Source organism: Camelina sativa, chromosome 2 (genome assembly GCF_030686135.1).
Source record: "Camelina sativa cultivar CO46 ecotype springtype chromosome 2, ASM3068613v1".
Taxonomy (NCBI): domain Eukaryota; kingdom Viridiplantae; phylum Streptophyta; class Magnoliopsida; order Brassicales; family Brassicaceae; genus Camelina; species Camelina sativa.
In genome coordinates, this window is record NC_141881.1 from 20,155,519 (window position 1) to 20,178,119 (window position 22,601).

At 32.8% G+C, this 22,601-nt stretch overlaps 2 protein-coding genes, 1 long non-coding RNA gene and 1 pseudogene across 9 annotated transcripts; 2 read left to right on the forward strand and 2 right to left on the reverse strand.

The window, feature by feature from the left end:
- Positions 1-1,401: 1,401 nt before the first annotated feature.
- On the reverse strand, positions 1,402-5,970 carry LOC104726430 (K(+) efflux antiporter 5). Of its 6 annotated transcripts, none has more exons than XR_015580827.1 (20): positions 5,514-5,921; positions 5,345-5,388; positions 5,186-5,253; positions 5,005-5,086; positions 4,844-4,905; positions 4,674-4,749; positions 4,475-4,549; positions 4,036-4,107; positions 3,864-3,947; positions 3,707-3,775; positions 3,523-3,600; positions 3,341-3,429; positions 3,150-3,246; positions 2,988-3,041; positions 2,676-2,766; positions 2,374-2,562; positions 2,198-2,275; positions 2,068-2,112; positions 1,862-1,957; positions 1,402-1,737 (listed from the first exon to the last, which is right to left on the reverse strand). XR_015580827.1 is itself a non-coding variant. In XM_010445305.2 (20 exons), exons 1-20 carry the CDS (start codon positions 5,713-5,715, stop codon positions 1,696-1,698), a joined length of 1,698 nt encoding a protein of 565 aa, XP_010443607.1. In that variant the 5' UTR covers positions 5,716-5,970; the 3' UTR covers positions 1,402-1,695. The 6 variants fall into 6 exon arrangements, 4 of the variants coding, with proteins under 4 accessions (XP_010443607.1, XP_010443600.1, XP_087342400.1 ...); XR_015580826.1 differs by having other exon boundaries at positions 1,402-1,746; XM_010445305.2 differs by having other exon boundaries at positions 2,676-2,771; positions 5,514-5,970.
- Positions 5,971-6,040: 70 nt separating this feature from the next.
- On the forward strand, positions 6,041-6,919 carry LOC104726446 (CDGSH iron-sulfur domain-containing protein NEET). Its single transcript, XM_010445315.3, has 2 exons — positions 6,041-6,428; positions 6,659-6,919. The coding sequence occupies exons 1-2, from the start codon at positions 6,199-6,201 to the stop codon at positions 6,759-6,761; spliced, it is 333 nt and encodes a 110-aa protein (XP_010443617.1). The 5' UTR covers positions 6,041-6,198; the 3' UTR covers positions 6,762-6,919.
- Positions 6,920-7,987: 1,068 nt separating this feature from the next.
- Positions 7,988-8,675, forward strand: LOC104726454 (RHOMBOID-like protein 9, chloroplastic pseudogene; annotated as a pseudogene). The gene is made up of 3 exons (XR_015568474.1): positions 7,988-8,070; positions 8,295-8,465; positions 8,559-8,675. The product of XR_015568474.1 is annotated as an RHOMBOID-like protein 9, chloroplastic pseudogene (transcript).
- A 436-nt stretch (positions 8,676-9,111) lies between these two features.
- On the reverse strand, positions 9,112-10,478 carry LOC147948910 (uncharacterized). Its single transcript, XR_015573800.1, has 2 exons — positions 10,357-10,478; positions 9,112-10,039 (listed from the first exon to the last, which is right to left on the reverse strand). It is a non-coding gene; the product is annotated as an uncharacterized LOC147948910 (long non-coding RNA).
- Positions 10,479-22,601: the final 12,123 nt, after the last annotated feature.

Below are 22,601 nucleotides of genomic sequence, written 5' to 3' on the forward strand. Positions count from 1 at the left end.
TAATTACATTGATTTTATCTACAAAAATCTTTGACAAAATCTTAGGTCAACTACAGTTTTGCAAAATTTGATAATATTTACTTAATTTTGTAAGTGGTTTAAACTTTTGTTTGACTCTTGTCCAAAAAAGAATAAAAAAAAAACTTTTGTTTGACTTAATATTTGTGTGAACCGTTGGGAAGCCAGGTACTTGTAATTTGTTGTCTCTAAAAGTATGCAACTGAACCTAATTGAAAACATGTGTTTAATATGGTTTAAATAAAATATTAGGATCTAGTTATATATTGCTCCATGTTATTATTTTCAATTTACATCTCAAGATGAGTTAAATAAAATCATAACTAACAAAATTAAAAAAAAACAAAAAAAATAGAAGTTCTAACATGAATTGTGTTAAACAATAGGTGCAGACTTATATGAAATATTTATTCAGTATTGTATATGTTGTATAAATTATTAAAAGACAATACAATTGTGTTAAACAAGCCTACGATATTTTTTTGAACCTATTGTTGTAGCTGAAAAATGTACATTTACAGTAAATATTGAATATCTTTCTAATCTATAAATATTTTTTAACTGTTGGATAAAAAACTTTTAGCTAAACTAAATAAGTATTCTGGTGAACAGCATATGTTATAGCTGAAAAATGTTTTAATCCGATATACCATACAATATAACTTTTATAAATTAATAAATCTCAACTTCATATGTTAGTTTAGATAGATAATATAATTCTAACTTTGAATTTGCTATCATTCGATATTTCTAGAAGTCAAGACCTATTGGCTTATTAACTTGGTGTTTGGAATTGTCTTTTTTTCTTCATCAGTTAAACTTGGTTTGATAACTTTGGTTTTCTTTTTTATTGATGATTACAATCAGTGTGTTTAGTTAGGTACTTTAATTACAATCATTTCAATGAATTCGGACTGATTTCATACATTTTTGGTTGAACTCGGATTAATTTCGGATTTTTGATTATATGAATGGTTCAGTTAAAAAAAAAAAAATCAAACCCGTCCGAAAATATTTTGAGGTTTTGGTATAATCCACAATTACCCATATCTAACGAGTGTTTAATGTTTATTCAAACCTGACCCGAAATCTAAGAAAAAAAATATAAAACTATTCGAATGGACATCCGAATGCAAACCCCACCTCTACAACATAAATGGAGGGAGAGCTGAAGCTAGAGACGACTTACTTTCTATAATACATTTAAGCCGAAATTTTAATTTTTTTCCCCTTTGTCACGTAACAAAAAAAGGATTCATTTATTCAAACAGCTAAAGAATTAGTGACAAATCTGGCACACTTTAAAATAAAAGACGATCCAAATGATTTCGTTTTCAGATAAAAACTTTCAAAAGAAATCCAAACCAAATTAATAGAGTGAGCTTTTGAAAAATATGTAATACAAAGAGAGCTGTATTTAAAAGCATACAAAGCTAATATCATTACAACTTACACGAAATAAATAAGCTACAAGTCGCTTGAACTACACAAGGAGGTTGTGAATACTAAATATATAATATATACCATATTACATAATATGATTTAAGAAACTAGAAAAAGCAAGTCATGGATCTGATTTGGTCAGTTTTAAATGTTTTTTTCCTGGCTTCCTGGTCTAGTTTCGGATCAAAATTTGTTTCCCTTTCTTAAACCTTCAGTCAATGTACAAAAGAGAGATCACTTGGTTCTGTTATGTACTTCTATCAATGATGCTTTCTCCTGCAAATTCTATAAACAAAACTCTCAGTCACAAGTCATAACTCTTTCCCATAATATTACTCATTGCAATTTATCAATACATCTATTTTCATTTATATAGCTCTGGAAAAGAGATGGGGATTACCTCGTTCTGGGAACTGTTCTCAGAAGGGAACCATCGAAGGAGGACACCGAGGTTCATTGCACTCGGTATTAACTTGAACAGCAATGGAGTAGTTACCTGTAACAGTTCGCATTGTCAGGTGTAAATAAGCTGTGAACTATAATACACTATTTCAAGTATGTTCTCTTGAGATGCGAAAAAGTTGTTTGCACGTTGAGGTAACTTACAAGACTTAGAGCAGTTGTGCCCAAAAGGAGGAGATACATTTTCCCCTATATTGTCATTCGTTTAACCCAAAGTTAAGTAAGAAGAAAATGGTAAAGGGTGTGTTCAATTACAAAAGCAAAAAAGTTTTACCTCGATAACGTGTAGGTTTGACGCTCGGCTTAGAAGAACAAAGGCGAACTCTCCAATCTGAGCAAGTAATACCCCGACCTGTTACATTTGTGACAACAGAGTTACGTGATTGGTGGATAATGGGATTCAATATGAAGGGACTTATAGAATCTCTAGCAGGAGAGGCAAAAACTCACGTGAAAAGATATCCTCATGTTGTACCTAAAAGCCTTAACAACTACTGCTGCAATTGCTGTCTTAATAACTATCACTAAAATCACTGACGCCAGAAGAATATCCACGTGGTTCCATAGAAAGTGAACATTGATCAGCATCCCGATACTGGATAGAAAGAGAGCGGCAAACAAATTACGAATTGGTTCCACCTACATCACAAAGTAAGGGAGATTTCAGAAATGTCAATAACCTGACCTTTTAGACTTCACTTCTGTACCAAGTATTTGCGACGTAAAAACAACATGAGTTCAAACATCAGTACCTGCTCTAGTGTATGTTGAGCAAATTCGGTCGTAGACAACATAACACCAGCCACAAATGATCCCAACTCAAGACTAAGACCCAGCTTGTCACTGCACTGAAAACGTTTTGCAAAGAACCAACACTAAAGTTAAGAATTGGAAATTAAATCGATATGCTATTATACTTAACTACTTCAGTGTCTATCGTAATCATCACTGTTTTCTTCTGTAGTCTATTAGTAACAATTTACTCAGAATGTTATAATACACCAAAAGGGATCAGAAAGCTAAGCAAGCACCGGTATGCAAAGAAATGATAGAATTGGACTAACCCATGCAGATAGTAAGCAGAATGCCACAGCAGCTAATTGGTAAAGTTCATTTGTCTGCATAATATAATGAGAGACATTGGCAATATAATTCGGATCCCACTTGAAGAAAGAAAGGAAGATAGTCAAAGTAATGTCTGAATAGATATGTCGTGTAAGACTTACTTGAGATGATAATTGAATCATTAGCTTCAGAAAGCGGGGTACAAATGACCAGGTTAATAAAGATGCCACAGTGAGATATAAGGACAATATCAGAAGCCTAAAATTACAGCAAGAAAATGTTTTATGTCAAATACGGTAATGAGGATATATAAGATGTTCCTGGACATATTTCTTACTACAGAACCACTTACAGCTTTCCCATTGATATAATCCCTTGTAGTAAACCACTGTTACCACCCAAAACTGGAAGCAAGGCGAATAGTAAACCAACAACACAGTCCTGAAAATTCAAGATGAAAGAAAATAGCTAAAGGAAACAAAAACTTCATATAACGGAATGTTCAATTCGTAAATATAGTGTTATGAGTGAAACCTGAAAGATAAGTATCCCTATTGTCACTTGACCATGAAGAGAACTTGTACTGTTCCGTTCTACCAAAAACTTTACTACCTGTTCAAATTGACACGTGGATTATAAACAGAACTCTGAGATGAAAAGCGGAAAAGAGTAGCTTTTGTATTAAACTTGAGAAGACAAAAGACAAGAAATAAAGTACCACTGCAGTTGATGACATAGATAAAAAGGCACCAACAAAAATACCCTCTGACAACCTTGCTCCACACAACTGCAATGTCAACAGATATCAATTTTAAAAGTTATCTCCAAATTGCCAATTATATGCACTAGAAAAAAACTGCACTATTTTCCCATACCAAGGCAGTTACACCACACAAAAACATAAGTAAGACAATCTGAAGAAGCCCTCCAAGGATCGCAACTGGGCCAACAACTTTCAGCTGCAGCATTAACATAGGAACAAATGATTTTTAGATTAAGATTACAAAATCCACACGAAGTTGTATTCAATAGTAAATGGGTGTCTACCTTAGTCATTGAGAATTCCAAGCCCAAAGCAAAAAGAAGGAAAACAACACCAAACTGTGCTACGGTTTCAACCTGCCATAGCACCAGAAGAAGAAATACAGAACATGTGAATACCAGAATACTTTATCCATATGAATGTGTGGTTCCACGTCCTACTTTTATATATAACAGTACTGATGACTTAAACTCACACAACAAGAACAAATGATAATGGTAAGGCCACCTTTTACATGCTCAGCCAAGAAGCAAAAAGTTTATCCAAAGATCTGATTGCTTGCAATACAGTAGATGAATGCTATTCTAGTTAACCCTATTGTAAAAGTTCAAAAAGAAAATCAGGAAATGAATACATGTAACAACAGCCCATAAGTGTCCTCTTATAATATTTGCATGCTATAATCTAAAATAACTACTAAAAAATATCCCGCTATTATCATACCTGAACCATTTCACTGATGAATTTCAATCCCCCTGGCCCAATGATCGACCCCGCAAGAAGATATCCAACAATGACCTAAAGCATATAAAGATAGTATAACATAACATCAGAATGGTATTTGGCCACAATGTGAAGCTCGAGATACAAAGAACCTAATATCAGATGTAATTCATGTTATTAAGTAAGGTTGCTAGCATACCGGTTGTCCAAGACAAGAGAAGACGATCCCACCAATCGCAGCAAAAACAATAATGACCACCAAATCTGATATCAATCTGAAAGAAATGTCAAGAACCTATACATCACAAGTCTGAAACAGTGCATGTAGCAAAATGCTCCAAATACAGAAGAAATCTGAGAGAGACCAACCTCAAATCTACTTGAAGTATGGGATACTTAGATTTCTTGTTTGACATGACAAAGACATTATTCTGCAGAGTAGCATAAGAAGAACATTAGCTGCAACTAAACTATAAACAAATGGTAAGATCAGTTTTAAAATAAAACGTGTTTAGTCTTCTTCCAAAAACCTTTTTGTCAATAAGAGTCATATCATCAGAATCTTCATTTTCCAGGGAAAAGACATCTTGAAGTTGAAAAGGTCTCGTACCACTGGACACATTAGGGGAAAAGAACAACTCATAAACCCACATTGAACCACACTAATCAAAATATGGCTATAGTCAACAATTACAACAAGGTTCTGCATACTTATTCTCTTGTGTATCATTCCTTTTACCCTTCTCATGCGTTACTTTAGCAACAGTCTCTATTTCAGCCTGCCAAAAACCATGATAATAAATACAGAGCTCAAGAACATTATTAAAAAAACTCACACTCAGAAACTATAACTAGTAACTAAAGACCTACTTGTTGATCAGCAACACTGCTGTTAAAGCTAGCTCCATCCGATCCTAAGGAAAAATCAAAAGAAGATGTTAAGCTTCTTCATTATCCACCAAACCAAAATCACAAAATTATTTTATGTTCCACCAAACCAAACCAAAGGGGATCGAAGAAGAAGAAGAAGGAACCAAACCTTCAGGGGAATCGTTTTCGGAAAACTCTTTCTCGAGAACCCGATCGAACATTTTAGCGATACTTCCTTCACCGTTACCCGGAGCCGTCGAGTTCACAAGGTTGCCGTAAAACCGCTCCCGCGTTTCTTCATCAGATCTCGCTGATAAAGACGTACCAAGTAGAAGGAGGAACGTTAATCCAATCACTGCGAATCTCGCCATTGTTCGATCCCACGAATTTGGGAATCGCCGCGAATCGAATTGCTTCTGAGAATTTTCAGATTTCTTTTTGATTTCTATTTGTGTTTTTGTTTTAGTCTTTTTAGATCCAAAATTTTGAAATTGAATCAATAGAAAAAAAAAAAAGTTTTTGTATTGAATGGTTGTTAAATATATTTGTTAATTGTCAATTAGTGAAGGGTACGTGCGAATGCGATTACGAGATTGGTTTGGTTCTTATAATTAACGTCTCGTGACAAGAACTAGTCCTTTTCGCACTATACCAATAAAATACGATAATTTAGTATTTGGCATTTTTTTCTAAACCAAATCATTAATGGCCACAAAACACACACTTTACGACATCGTTTAGTAGAGAGAGCGTGATGGCCACAAGCTTTACACACTTTAGATATCTTCTTGCTTACTTCATAAACAAATCACTACCACATAGAGAGAGTGAGTAGGTGAGAAAGAGAGTTTCCAATGGCTATACTCGCAAACACGTTCGGCATGGGGGTGAGTTACGCCGGACAGGTTCCATTTAGGCGAGTCACCGCCGGAGAGGTGGGATGTAAGCAGCAGAGGATGGTGGTGGTGAGAGCAGAAGGAGGCGGAGGAGGAGGAATCAATCCGGAGATCAGAAAGAACGAAGAGAAGGTTGTTGACTCCGTTGTCGTCACCGAGCTTTCCAAGAACATAACTCCCTATTGCAGGTTTCACATAGATATATATTCATCTACAATTTGAACCATGTATTTGTTAAAATCATGCATATAATTAATGATTTACATTAATGTATTTTTTACTAATCCATATATGTTTTTTTAAAGCTTATTTCGTGAGACTTTTCTTATTGTATTTTTACAAAAGAACAAATGTATGGATCTCTTATTTTGTGTGCATGTATATAAAAAACATGGTGATGGATTTGATTTGGCGTTAGGTGTTGGAGGTCTGGGACGTTTCCATTGTGTGATGGGAGTCATGTGAAGCACAACAAAGCTAATGGAGATAATGTTGGTCCTCTTCTTCTCAAGAAACAATAGTTCTTTTTTGTTTTTGTTTCTCGTTTTGTTGGGTGATGTATTAAAATTTTATGTACTTTTTCATTATGTTTGCATTAATCTGGTTAGTGACTCATTTGGATGATGAAAATACTGTAAAGTGTTGCTTTCCTTTATGCAAGTTTCAAAGAGTAGTACAATTTTTCCTTGCAGGTTGGTCCAAGATTCTTGGAAAAACGAATACTCGTGTTCTATCTCCAAAAACTCGTGAAAATGGATAAGTCTTTGTGGTGATATTTTTAATTAGGTGCAATCTAAAAACTAAGTTTACAACATACATGTACAACATGTTGAGAGGATGCTTCTAGAATACAATGAGTCTCTAGAGAACTTTGAATCACAGATTTTCTTGTTGGCTTCTTGAAGTTACAAAAATTACATTGTATTTATAATTAAGTTGGTCTTAATCCAAGAAATATTGTTTCACTAATTCATGTGTTATTCATTTCGTAGTTCTAATTAAATTGTAATAAAATATCTATAATAAATAAAATTGTTTTTTAGAAAATATGTCAAATATATGAACACTGTTTGAAAAATGTATAAGAAATATTAGTAACATCATAATAATGTTACATCAAAAGTAGAACATTAAGGTATAAATTAGTAACGTATTAAAAGTAATAAAGTCGTAAATTTAAAATTTAAAACTTAATGCCCAACTTTAAAGTTTACAAATATATCCCATATAGAAAAATTGAATTCATCACGTATCTTTGACACCAGATCGCATGTTGTGTTGTTTGGATCGATCAAGTATGTATTCCATTTATATGGAATGTATATGAAATACACTAAAACAATACTGTATACACACATATATATCATCCGAGTCTAGCCAAAGTACTTGGAAAAAAAAAAGAAGATATTTCCCTTTAAACTGAAATAAGCGTTGGCAACGACAAACCACTTGGTTCAACAAACGTAAAATGAAGTAAAAAGTAACAAAAGCGTTGTTAATAAGAAGTAAAATAAGGATTGTAGCTAGCTCTGCTTCAGCATCAGCTATCAGCTGTTGCTTGTCTTAGCTGAGCTCTACATCGATTAGCTTGGTCAACTTTTCTTCTTTATACTTCCAATACATTCACGCTCAAGCCCAAGCAACATAGTATCATCCCTATCAGTATCTGTTTCTCCAACTTTACAAACTAATTTACAAAACAATACAAACAAGATCTTGTAAAGACTTTACGATATGGGACTGCTATCACTCCCTTTGTTATATTGAGCAAAGATAAATGATTTAATCATTGCTGGATAATGGTGGAGACTGGTCACACCCATGTTTCTGGTACAAGACCAACAAACTGGGTCTGTTCTCCCATTCTTTACTGTTTTAAAAACACACTCAAACAAAACACACTCAAGACAACTTTACTGTCAAAACTATAAGTATATATTGTTTTTTTTTCTCATGCCGCTGCATCTTTTTACCACCACATTTAGTACTCTTGATGACTTGTTTCATGTGATTTTTCCTTTTTGTCTCTGAATCACTTTTATTGTACGTTACAGCACTCTGGGATTCCTCATGTAGCCCTTAGCTCCTGGGCTCTGCTTACTTTTGGACCAAAAGTCTGCCGTGACTATGGACTAATCACATTTTGTCTCATTTACATTCTCGGAGGAGTCTCTGGTAATTTCATGAGCTTTCTGCATACACCAGATCCTACAGTTGGAGGAACTGTAAGTTAACTACTAGTTTGCCCCATGTGATGTTCCCAGATTGCACTATATATCTGTTACTGTTCTTAATCGTATATGCATGGGTTGGTGCAGGGACCAGCATTTGCTTTAATAGGAGCTTGGCTCGTTGACCAAAATCAGAACAAGGAGATGATCATATACAATGATATTTCAATAAGTCAGCAACGACCATTAGTCCCACGTAACTAATACCAATGATACACACGGAGAACAATGTCAGGTACAAATCTAGGGATTAATGGGAAATATACAATCTTTAATGGAGACAAAACATATATGATTCTAACACAAACCGACAAATTATACCAGTTACTATCAAACAAATCTGAGCAAGGCGTTTTAAGCACATAAACTCAATGAGACTTAGCAAGCAATCAGAGAGAATCGGGCTATACGATGGGATTAGACGGAAACTAGGATCTAAATGCCGTATATGCTTAGGAAAAAGCTGCCACTGAGAAGAACAAGAGGTATTTGAGAAACTCCTTCAGTGAAACCAGAGACGGAACCCCTCCAAAGAGCCAAAAAAAATAAAGTAAAAGCACTAAAAGCAGCAACTGCCCTAATCAATTTCGGATTAAAGAGCAGCCTCTACATTAACATAGTACATTTTCGAAATGGAAACTATCAAACGCCATTTTTCTTATTTTTGATACATCCAGAAGATTAGAGGTTGTGTACGACTACGTACCTCATGTCAGATGACAGTAGCAACTTCAGAATCTACTACCAGAAAATGATCAAACAGCACAGTACCAACATGTCAGATTCCACATGTCGAGAGGATTAAAGGTTTTGTACCTCATGGACGATCACGGTAGCAACTTCAGAATATGAACTCGAGTGTTCAGAGCACAATCTTCCCAGCAGGAAAGCAAAAAAAGGTTAGCAAGAAACTGAAAATCAATCTTCCTGCTTTCGAATACAAAAGTAAACAAAGTGCTTCCGAATCGTCTCCACACGATCACTCTAAGGGAAACAACACCACAAAAGGAGTATATACATATCTAATGGTTGGAATAACCAAAGGAAAACAAAGAAGCCAATCACGCAAATTCAAATCAAATTTCACCTTTTTCCTTCTCAAGTGCTTGCAGCTGGTCTTCAAAGCTTTCTCATAGACAAGTCAGTATCATCGAGAAGTGGCTTAGAGTGAACATGTTCTCCTTCACCTTTGATATCATTAGTAATACTATCTGCTTCCTCCAGGACAACAGTGAACTGGTTCCTTCCATCAATATATATTTACCTCTTTTGCATCTATTCCAGTTCAGAAGAATCGTCCCAAGCTCCCAACGCCTTTGATCAGACTGACACGTACAAAAGAACCATAGACTAGGCAAATCATTATCATACCAGTCATAATGATAACTCACCTGCTAATATGCACAGGACGTTCCCCCATGATTCAGCATCAGCTCTATTGCTTGCCTTAGCTGAGCTCTAGATCGTTTAGCTTGGTCAACTTTTGTGCTATATACTTTCAAAACATTCACGCTCAAGCTCAAGCAATCCCTATCAATTTCTTTTTCTCCAACTTTATCCCACATAATCTAATCCACAAAACAATACAAACAAGATCTTGTAAAGACTTTACACAGAAAAATTGAGAGGTAAAGAAAAAAAACACAAAAAGAGACTCTTAATTAAATCTCCCAGAACCCTGGACGGAGTTCGTATAAGAGAGCTCCACAAGTTGTCTCTACGGATCTTTTTGAAAACTTGCCATTTCGAAATGCTTTAACATGTAATACAGAAAAAGAAGAAGAAACCCTAACCATGTCGTCATTCTCAAAACTAGCAGCTAATTCGAAGCAAATTGATTTTGATTTTGACATTGCGAAGCAACAAATTTCAAATCTCAAATTACCTGAAAGTTTGATCCATCGGACGCTGAAACTGTGCGAGAAAAAAATGGAGGAAGAAGATCTCAGATGAACTCTTCGATTGGCTTTTGTAATCGAGGTTTGGTTTCTTCGGTACCATGACATTGCTCGGAGCAACGGGATGATTTGGTGAGAAGAAAAGAGTCGTCTTTAAAATTCGGTTCGGAAACGGTCCAATTTCACAAATAACCGGCCGGTTTGATGGCCAATTCAGCCATTGTTAGTTCGATTAAACCTGAAGATAGTAAACCAAGAATAACCTAATCTATATATATTTTTGGAAATATTTAGCAAATAAATCCAAAAGTTTTGGAACCTATTTACAAGCATGTCATTAACACTAAATAATTAATTTAATAAACAAATTAATTTTATTTACATTCGATTTTTTTTATAGAAACTAAGTGTTTTAAAAGGTAACAAACATAATTGCAAACGTATACAGATTTTATTTTTTTATTTTATAAGGAGGTGAATGAAGAAGTTCACCCCTAGAAATAAACCCGTGAAAGTAAATCCGTGAACCCAAGTATTGTTTTTTACTTGATAAAAATTTGAAAACCTGATTTGATAAAAAAAATGTTTTTAGCCTCACATTATATATTTTATTTTTACTGGTTTTGTATGATGAGTTTTTGCAGATTGAAATCTTTAAACATGTTGCGTGATCCGCCTAGCATGGTGGGTTTTGACTATAGAACCAACACTAAAACTATTAGTTTATTTCATATACTGTGAATTTGTAGTCATAGTTTGGAAAATTAACTTATAAATTATTTAGTATATGAATTCTAAAATATTACACATACTTCTTAATATTACATAAAAATATACATTGCATACCATATAGACATATACCTCTGTTTAATTATAGTAAACAAAAGTAAGTGTTTTAAAATATTATATTCTATCTAATAACAAATATAATGTAATTAGGTTCTAAATTGTATAAAATGAAAGAAGAATAAAAACATTTTAAACAAAATTATAAATTAAGTAGATAAAAGTTAATTAATTGAGAATTTGAAAACTAAATATATTAAAATTATTATTTAAATTACAATAATTTATAATTTAGTCCCGCGGTGTACCGCGGGTGAAAACCTAGTTCGTAAACAAATCTATATTAACATTTTTGTAGCAATTTTGGCAAAGAAGGGTTGGAGTTGAGAAATATTTACATTTTATGCTATTGTAATTAAGAATTAAAAATAATAATAATAATAATCAAAATAATTAAGCAAAAATTGGGTATACATGTTTTCCTAAACTACTTGAACAAAATCAATTTCTATTTCCTTTTTAATTACAAGTTTTAAATGTTTTAGTGAAAAAAAAGAAATTAGAATTTCTTACCTTTTTCAATGTCTATTTTCCATAAATTGATTGGCAAATTTATTTCCAAAGATTTTGCAAAATACTATGATTTTCCATCATACATGTTTTGTTTTTATAAGTTACTTAAAATGGATTGAGCCACTGATGTCATGGATAAAAAACAGAAAATAAACTAACAATGTATGAGTTTATATGTATTTTGTTTTAACCTCCACAAATGACGTATGTTTTTTTTTGACTAAAGAAGATGTGTCATTTATGGAGTTATGATGCCAAATACAAATATATGTCATGTTACACAATTTAAATACTGAGTACATCAAATTTAGTCATATATGAGTAATATCAACAATGTTACTAACTTTGTGATAATAAACTAAAATCTGTGTAAATACCGATTTTAGCAATTTAACATACGCACAATACTAAATAAGCAACAATATTTTATGGAAAACTAGGTAAAAGTCCGCGCATATGCGCGGATTGCTGTATTAGTTATGTTAATTAATTTAATAATTATAAAGTTTGCCAATATTTTTAGAAATGTTTCTCTCATCTATCCATTTTCAAAATATTTATTTTTAAATATGCAAAATTATAAAGTTTTATAAGATTTATAAGATTTATAAGATATTTCTAGATAGTACGTACTACTTGGAGACACAATCCAAATATTTATAAGGTTTTTTTTGTTTTTGTCAAATTTATAAGGTTTTGAAAGGTTTTTAAAAGGTATTTATAAAGTATATATAAAATTTTACACACACATATATATATATATATATAAATAGTTTATGTATATTTTTCTAAGATTACACATATTTCAGTTTTTCGTGGCATTTTTAATAAAGTTTTTAAAAGGTATAGTTTTCAAAAGTGGTATTAGAAAAGAGGTTTGAAATTATATATATATATATAACAAATAAATTTCCTAAATTCAATAATCAGCTATTATTTATTCAAATCATTACAATATCAACTTATATAAAGTATTTCAATATAACTATACATACATATTTATCAAAAAAATTTGTTTTTTATTGTTCAGCCTGCATAATAGACCTCTTTATGAGATAATGTTAGAAATACCATTTTGTTGATACCCCTTTTCAAAAATACCAATTTTTTGGTTATTTTCATTTTTGTCCTCTTTCACACAATTATAATGTGTTAAATTAACTTCTAGAATTTTTTGTTTTTGATTTGGATTCTCTATTTTAGATGTAGGATATAGTTTTGAGTTTAGTATTTGGAGTTTAGGGTTAAAATTTAGTTATGTTGTATATTAAAAAGAGTATTATTGAAAATGAACAACAAAATTTGTATTTTTGCAAAAAAGGTATAGTAAAAAGGGTATTTATGCAAATGCCCCTAGTTTTGTTTGATATTTATGACTATTCAAGGTAAAACAAATACTGTATATTGTACATAATAAAAATGAGTATATACTATGATATTCAAAAATTCAGTTTATGTTCTAATACATAAACTAAAGAGTTGAATAATTAAAATCCAAATCATTTTAATTTTTTATATAAATTAAATACATTCCCTATAAAATCATATGAATTGCTACATAAACTAAAGAGTTAAATAATTAAAATCCAAATCAGTTTTAAGTTGTTTATATAGATGAGGGATTTTCAAAAAGACCCATTTTTCTATGTCATTTTTTAAAAATACCCTTTGATGGTGTCCATTTTCAAAAATATCCCTTTTTAATATATAAAATGACAAAAATATAAACCCTAAACCCCAAATACTAAACCCTATCCCTTAAAAACTATACCCTAAATGTAAATTGGGAACCCAAACCTAAAAAAACAAATTCTAAAAATTAATTTAACATAGGGTAATTGTGTAAAAAAGAGCAAAAATGAAAATGTTCAAAAAATTGGGCATTTTTGAAAAGAGATATGCCAAAAAGGGCATTTCTAACAAATTCTCTATATAGATTAAGTACAATCCCTATATAGATGATTTCTTTAGCTTGATTATCTTACTGTGCAATGATCAAAATTAACATTTTTTTGAATCTACATGATAAGTTTTTTTGTATAGCCATCAAATTTTTATTATACATATATAATTTAAAATTAAAATAATAAGAAAACAAAGAAGGAAGGAAGCAATACATAAAATAAACAAAAAAAAATTGAAAACTCAATATAAGATATATCCATCTAAGTATATAACTAAACACTTACAATGAGTTTTCAACCCATGCAAAAACATAAACAAAAGAAAGAAAATATTTAGAATTTGACATATGGTGGAGGAGGATGTGGGAATCATTATTTATAGGATTTGAAGTGATAGAAGTTATATTTCTAAAATAATTTAATTAGAGGAGTTACAATTATAATTGATAGTGTGTTTAATTGAAAATAAATGTAGGAAAACAATAGTCAATTCACAATTTATGTAATTTCAGTTACAATTTAGTAGTAAATAGTAAATTTAAAGTATGAATTTATGTATATGATTAAATGAGTTGAATTTTAAGTTTAATTAAAAAGAAATATTATATTTTAAAACATTAAAGAGCAATTGACCAATAAAGAGCAAATTGAAAAAATTATATATATATATATATATATATATATATATGTGTGTGTGTGTGTGTAAAAATGAATATTTACTATGACATAAACTAATACATAAACTAAAGAGTTAAATGGTGAAAAAAAACTAAAGAGTAAAATAATTAAAATCCAAATTATTTTGTATGTAACAAATTAAATGTATTCCCCATGAAATCATATGAAGTGCAATCAAGAGGTTCATATAATTATATGTTGGATCACAAGAACTAAATATAATGATGAGTATACTAAAAATATGTATTACAATTTTTTAGAGCTTAGAGAGAATTAAAGAAAATTAATTTAATTATTGTATTACAATAGTTTATTTTCTTAAAACATTGCATACTTTTACAAATAAAATAAATATGTAAGAAATAATCAAATATCTAGATAAAGAATAAAGATGATTTCTTTAGTTTGATTATCTTATTGTGCAATGATCAAAATTAATAATTTTTAGAATCTGCATGATATTTTTTTTTGTATAGCCATCAAATTTTTATTATACATATGTAATGTAATTTTTTTTATTATCATATGTAATTTAAAATTAAAAATAATAAGAAAAAAAAAAGAAGAAAGGAAACAATACATAAAACAAAGAAATAAAATTGAAAACACAATATAAGATATATCCAACAAAATATATAATTAAACACTTACAATGAGTTGTAAACAAAAAAAAACACTTACAATGAGTTTTCAACCCATGCAAAAACATAAAAAAAAAAAAAAAAGTATTTAGAATTTGAGATATGATGGAGGAGGATGTGGGAATGGTTATTTATAGGATTTGTAGTGATAGAAATTATTTCTAAAATAATTTAATTAGAGGAGTTACAATTTTAATTGATAGTGTGTTTAATTGAAAATGAATGGAGGAAAAAAATAGTCAATTCACAATTTATTTAATTTCAGTTACAAAATAGTAGTAATTAGTGAAATTAAAGTATGAATTTTCAGTTACAAATGAGTAGTAATTAGTGAAATTAAAGTATGAATTTATATATATGATTAAATGTGTTAAATTTTAAGTTTAATTAAAAATAAATATTATATTTTAAAACATTAAATATCAAATTGACCAATAAGGAGAGATCAAAACTCTACTTATATATATATATATATGATTTTAATTATCCACGGATCTCTGAAAAAAATCACAAGTATGTGATGAGAATTAGGGTAATATTAGTACACTTATATATTTTTGTGTGTTGGTCTAAAAGCACAAACAAAATATCTTAAAATTTAATTTTATATAAAAAGAGCTAAAACAAACACTAACCCTCACACTCATACAAAACTAACTATTTTTTATATTTTTTAATAGCTAAGAGGTTTTGGGTGAAACTAACTAATTTCAAATTGGTGGATAAAATTTAAATAATATTATATAAACTACAAAATATTATACATATTAACAGATGCTTACTTTCACAACAACTAATTTTGATTGATTATTCTAAAATAAAACAATTTTGATTAATTAAATTCCAACTGAATATCATAATTTTTAAATAAATAAAGCAAATAAAATTACAAATATCTCAATATTATTATTAAAAACTTTATATATATATTTGATCCAACAAAATGTTTTCAAGTAAATTATATAAAATATGCAAAAAACAAAATCTCGCGGTGAACCGAGGGTTAAAATCTAGTTATTTTCCAAATCAATATGAGAAGGTGGATAAGAAGAAGCACAAGAGTGCGCGTTCCATGGAAGCAATTGTGGATTATACCAGTGAAGATGTGGCGAATCCAAAGGAGAAGAAGAAGCATGAGAGTGAAACAGTTTGACCTTCCATGGAAGCAAATGTGGAGTGTATCAAAAAAGATGTGGCTTCGATCAGAGAAGATTTGGATAATCTCATACCATTGGTAGACTCTGTCGATAATCTCAAAACAATGGTAAACTCTCTACAATCATCTGTTGATTTAATTCTCAAACCACCTTATGCCAAAACACCTTGGAGTACTTCAAGCTCAGATTATTCATCAACAAATGAATACTACCAGCGAGACACCTTGATTGCCTCCGGTATGCATCCCTCAGTTAAGGAATTTGATATTAAGGACTTCTTCGCAGCAATTGGTCAAGTTGAAGTTGAAATTGATACGACAGAGCATACGCATGGCAAAGAGGCGACCATTCGGTTTGAGTCTGATGAACAAGCAACAAAGGGCCTGAAGTTAAAAGGTAACCAATGTTTAGGTCGCCCCTTCTATCTCCGTCGTTCTCCAAACAGTCTGTACACAATTTATGTTAAAGGATTTGACACGAGTCTTCGAGAGCATGAGATGAAGGTGCAGTTGATTGAGCATTTTAGCCCAACTACAGATGTGAAAGGTCTTTACTTTCGAAGAGACAAAGAAGGTTTGATCAGAGGTGCTTATATCAATATAAATGATGATCCTCAGATAGTGCAAATTCTTGATCAAACTCTCATAAAGGGAAGGAAGCTTACTGTTGAATCTTTACAACGGAGAAAGGCTAGAAAGGCTACAAAGGTGGAGATGAAACCCATCCATGAAACCGAAGAGCAAGAAGACTCGCTTCGTCTACGACAAAAACGATGAGTTAGTAGAAGAGACATAGTTCAGGACATGGTTCAACCTTTTCTCTATCACCTTTTTTTGTAACTTTCTAGTTAAGGTTTTGGTTGGAATTTGAAGAGTAAGAAACTTATTGAACACTCTTTTTGATCATGTCAATGGAATCAAATATTATCTTCTGTATGTCATGAATTGTAATGTCTAACATGCTTCGTTTGCATTTTCCGCTTTTACCTCGTTTTGGTTGTGTTCTTTGATTTCAAAGAGCAAAAAAATCGGACTGTTTCTCACCACCTTGGCTAAAAAACCCGAATGGGTTATATATGTCTAAATCCGAAAACCCAAAAAAACCGAAAATCCAAACTCGATCGGGTTCAGAAACCCGATGCCTAGGGCTGGAGACTAGGGTATCCGAGAGGAAGAGTAGAGTGGGATTAGTTCGTTAAAAGCCAAAAAAAAAAAAACCCGGGTGGTTTGTTCCGGTTATTCGGAAAATTATACCGGAAATAAGCGAAATAAACCCTCTCCCTTAATTAAAAAAAAGGGCAATTCTTGTTGTTCTTCTTCTTCTTCTTTCTCGAAACTTCTTCATTAATTTCCATTGGCTAGGAATACAAAGCTCTTCATTAATTTGGTTCGAGAATTTCATCAAACATCTTATGGGTATGGAAATCCTAATGTCTAGATTAAAGCATGATCAAGGCTATCTAGCATTATTAACACTAATCAAGATAGGAAACACATAAATAAAGCCTTAGACATCAAAGATCAATCATCTATCTCCTTAATCTACCTAGCCCAAAGTTCTAAGGATCTACTCACTCATCATCATGATCACACAAAGGAAAGAGTTTGATCTTTGTGAAATCATAATAAGAGATTATAGATTAAGAGATTTAAAGGAGAAATGGCTATTAAAGACTTAGAAATACTCAATCATTCAACAAACCAAGAGTAGATAAGCTTAAGAACCCTAAATGGCTGCTAAACAAAATATAAGATAAAGGATAAAAGGGAGCCGGGTCAATCCAGTTCAAACCGGTTTAAACCCGGATCAAAACTAAAACAAGTAAGGAGCCTGGCTGCTCCACGCGGGCAGGGTTTGGCCGATGGGAGGTGGTGGACGGCTTCACGCGGGCAAGGTTTTGCCGATGGGAGGTGGCTGATGGCTTCCCTCGGGCATGGTTTGGCCGCGGGAGGTGGCTGCTGGCTTCACGCGGAAAAGGTTTTACCGATGGGAGGTGGCCGATGGCTTCCCGCGGGCATGGTTTGGCCGCGGGAGGTGGCCGATGGCTTCCCGCGGGCATGGTTTGGCCGCGGGAGGTGGCCGCTGGCTTCACACGGAAAAGGTTTGGCCGCAGGAGGTGGCCGCTGATGGTGGCAATCAAGTGCGTCTCCTGTTCCATCGGCTTGTGTTTGGCTGCTGGTCTTGACCGCTTGCTTCACGTGGGCAAGGTTTTGCCAATGGGGTTGGCCGATGGCTTCACTCAGGCATGGTTTGGCTGCGGGAGGTGGCCGCTGGCTTCACACGGAAAAGGTTTGGCTGCGGGAAGTGGCCGCTGATGGTGGTGATCAAGTTCGTCTCCTATTCCATCGGCTTGTGTTTGGCTGCTGGTCTTGACCGCTTCACGCGGGCAAGGTTTGGCCGATGGGAGGTGGCCGATGGGAGGTGGCCGATGGCTTCATGCAGGCATGGTTTGGCCGCGGGAGGTGGCCGCTGATGGTGGCGATCAAGTTCGTCTCCTATTCGATCAACTTGTGTTTGTCTGCTGGTCTTGACCGCTTGCTTCACGCGGGCAAGGTTTGGCCGATGGGAGGTGGCCGATGGCTTCACGCAGGCATGGTTTGGCCGCGGGAGGTGGCCGCTGGCTTCACGCAGAAAAGGTTTGGCCGCGGGAGGTGGCCGCTGATGGTGGCGATCAAGTTCGTCTCCTGTTCCATCGGCTTGTGTTTGGCTGCTGGTCTTGACCGCTTGCTTCACGCGGGCAAGGTTTGGCCGATAGGAGGTGGCCGATGGCTTCACGCAGACATGGTTTGGCTGCAGGAGGTGGCCGCTGGCTTCACGCGGAAAAGGTTTGGCCGCGGGAGGTGGCCGCTGATGGTGGCGATCAAGTTCGTCTCCTGTTCCATCGGCTTGTGTTTGGCTGCTGGTCTTGACCGCTTGCTTCACTCGACCACCGTTTTGCCGATGGTCTTGGCCGCTGATGGTGGTGATCAATTGCCTCTTCTCCACTTCACTCTTCTTTGCTTCTTTGCATCAAAACAAGTCCAAATGCTCCAAACGTGATGATATTACTCCAAGAATCTGAGAGGTAGCACACTAGATGCATATGCTCCTAAAATAACCTAGAATGACAAGATTATGCAACAAAACTAACCAAAAACAAGGCTTAAAACCCAACAAAAAACAAGATATCACATATCTAAAATTCCATCTTTATTTTTTATTTACAGGTGAGGAGAGACGATATATTAACTCTGATAGTATTGAAACGTCAGATAAAAGTGCTCATGATAAATGATCTACACTCAGGATTTTCTAAACAGTATACAAGTTTCTGGATTGCCAAGCCATGCTTTAACGTTGAAAATAGGAGCACCTGTCATGTTGCTAAGGAATATAGACGCTAAGGGAGGTTTGTGTAATGGTACGAGGTTAATTATTACTCAGATGGCCAATCATGTAATCGAAGCAAGAATCGTGACAGGAAAAAAGGTGGGTGATAAAGTACTTATCCCTAGGATGTATATTAGTCCACCTGATGCAAAGTTTCCCTTTCGTATGAGGCGACGAAAGTTTTCTGTTACCGTGACGTTTGCAAGTACTATAAACAAAAGTCAAGGTCAGACGCTAGAACATGTTGGATTGTTTCTACCGAACCGGTTTCACACATGGACAGCTTTATGTTGCCTTCTCTCGAGTCACAACCAGAAAATGCTTAAAGGTATTAATTACAGATAAAGATGGAAAATGCCAGAATAAAATACTTAATGTTGTTTTCAAAAAGGTATTTGAGACTGTATAATTATGGTTTGTAGTTGGATAATTGTTTTGGATATTTAGACTTGAATTACATTTCTTCTCTTAAATAAAGTGATTTTTAATATCTTTAACACTACCTCTATTTAATAGTCAAATATAGACTTTCACATTGGAAAAAACCATTTTCTAATTTTGACTTATTCTATATTATAAAATAATAAATAAATATATTGTAGATGGTCTAAGAACATTTTATTAAAAAATTTCACATGATTATATTTTATTTGGTTTCAACAATGTTGTTTGAAAACATATAATTGTTAGTTGTGTCATAAAATGTATATATGATTTTACATCATATCTATTAACTACAAACTTTACCTTTAATCTGTAATTATATATATAATTATAAATATTAAAAATATTTAATAGTCAAACAAAAGGTGAGACACTAAAACAATTAAGACGCAACGTTTAATCGTGACTGTTTGTATTCTTACAAATCTGGAATCCCCTTTTCGTTTTCGATAACAGAGAAGAAACAGGAAAAACCCTAATTGGAGAAAATCATGAGATTCGATTAGCGCCAAGGTCAAGGTCTAATTGATCTTCTTCCCGGAAGAACTAATTGGCGTATACACGCCAAGGTCTTACATTCTTGGAGTATCAGCGAGTTCTTTACAAAAATAGTACTGCTTCTTGTGGATGTAGAGGTTAGTGTCGTGAATTGAACATCATTCTTACTTAAAGTTCAATTTTTAACAATTCTTATATATACGACTTCCTACACAATTGTTATTAAACTGTGAAGAGTAACACAATCGAAACTACTTTTTTACCAAACACACTCGCCAAACTCCAGAAATATATCGACGATGGTGAATGATATGATATTAGAACTTTCAAAGTAATCAATCCAACCCTGAATGAGAGGAATAATCATCATCCTTATCAAATTAAATTCACGGACGATACCACTATGACGCTGGTCCAACAATTGAGTCCAAAGAATTAATTTTGATTCGAGGATTTGGATGATATATATCGTGGAAAAATAAATCATTCCATCTCTTTCGGTAAGTGTTTCGTTAATTAATTTAATATTGATATGGTACAATATGTGAGTATAGTTAATTGTAACTTTGTGTTTGGGAATCTAGAATCTTTATATGATCTGGTGTAACTTTGTGTATTGGTCCCTCCCTTAGAAAAATATGAATTAAGTTTTTTCCAAATATAGATTTGCAACACTTTGGAAAACTAAATTCTGTCTTTTTCCCAAATTAGATGTCTGTGAGTGTATAGTAGATGTGGAAGATAAAAGAAGACCTGAGAGTGCCAAGAATAGTAATGATGTTCTCACATTGTTGAGTGGCAGGTAAAATACATTTACTTTACCTTTATGACAGTTAAGTTTTAAAGTTGTCTATGTTAAATTTTTTTATTAATTTAATAAACATGTAGGAATGAAACTGTGAAATGTCGTGTCAAAGACAACTACGCTTCTGAATTCATGTCTAAATGGCAATCAAACGGGTGCCATCTCATATACAAATCCGAACCTTTGTTTTGTGTAATGCGGTTTGTGAAAGTCGGAGAATATGAAGGTGTGTAACATAAAATAGTTCTGATATAATCATCATAAGGTAACCAATATATTCACTTTAAACTGCAAATGTTTATAGGTGCACCATGTATCGAAAACATATTGGCCTATTCGAAGATCTTTATAAAACCAAAGTTCAAAGGACTGGAGCATCACCAGGATATGTAAGATTTGATTATGTAAAAATAACTTTATACACTTTATATATGATTATGTATGATGTTAAAATAATTTTGTTTCATACACTTTATATATTTACAGGTCTAAGTTTGCTGGACGTTATTACATAAACCATGTGATGGAGCATTAAAGTGAGAGCTCAGGGACTCAGTCATAAAGAATGGACTCAGAAATGAAGATACGGTGGCTTAATGAACTTTTTGTATATGCAAACTTTAGTATAATTTTGAATGTTTATAGTACCAAATACAATGGTCTAAATAGAAGTACATTTATGGGTTGCTTAAAATATTATTTTAATGGTCTAAACGAAATTACATATTAGATTGTCCTAAATTATTATATCAAGGTAATTAAAATTGACCGTAACAATTGTATTTAGTTCATTTAAAACTTTGTTACGGTCAATTTGGGCTTAAACTTTGTAAATGGACTTTAAAATTTCAATTAAACTTAAAAAATGGACTTTAAAATTTCAATTTATATTTTGCATATGTAGAATAATACTATAAATATTTTATTATTTTAAAAAGTGAAAAAAATAATATTTAATATGAAACTTAAATATATATATATATTTGAATATACGAACTACTATAAAAATTAAAAAAAAATAAACAGGTTTTTAAAATATAATAAAATTTGATTTAATATTTTAAAGAATTAAATTAGTTTTTTTTTTTCTATTCAGTTCCTGCCGCACAAGCGTGCGGGTAACTCACCTAGTTAGTTTATAAAGTTGGAGAAACAGATACTGATAGGGATGATACGATGTTGCTTGAGCTTGAGCGTGAATGTTTTGGAAGTATAAAGAAGAAAAGTTGACCAAGCTAATCGATGTAGAGCTCAGCTACGACAAGCAACAGCTGATAGCTGATGCTGAAGCAGAGCTAGCTACAATCCTTATTTTACTTCTTATTAACAACGCTTTTGTTACTTTTCACTTCATTTTAGTTTGTTGAACCAAGTGGT

Bases quoted from the DNA above. Each gene is read 5' to 3' on its own strand.
- LOC104726430 (XM_087486274.1), bottom strand. From the start codon at position 5,715: ATGGCGAGATTCGCAGTGATTGGATTAACGTTCCTCCTTCTACTTGGT. The intron at 4,550-4,673 runs GTATGCTAGCAA...TATATGCTTTAG, and splicing joins TCTCTTGTCTTGGACAACCG to GTCATTGTTGGATATCTTCT. The intron at 3,948-4,035 runs GTAGACACCCAT...TTAATGCTGCAG, and splicing joins TGGAATTCTCAATGACTAAG to CTGAAAGTTGTTGGCCCAGT.
- LOC104726446 (XM_010445315.3), top strand. From the start codon at position 6,199: ATGGCTATACTCGCAAACACGTTCGGCATGGGGGTGAGTTACGCCGGA. The intron at 6,429-6,658 runs GTTTCACATAGA...ATTTGGCGTTAG, and splicing joins AACATAACTCCCTATTGCAG to GTGTTGGAGGTCTGGGACGT.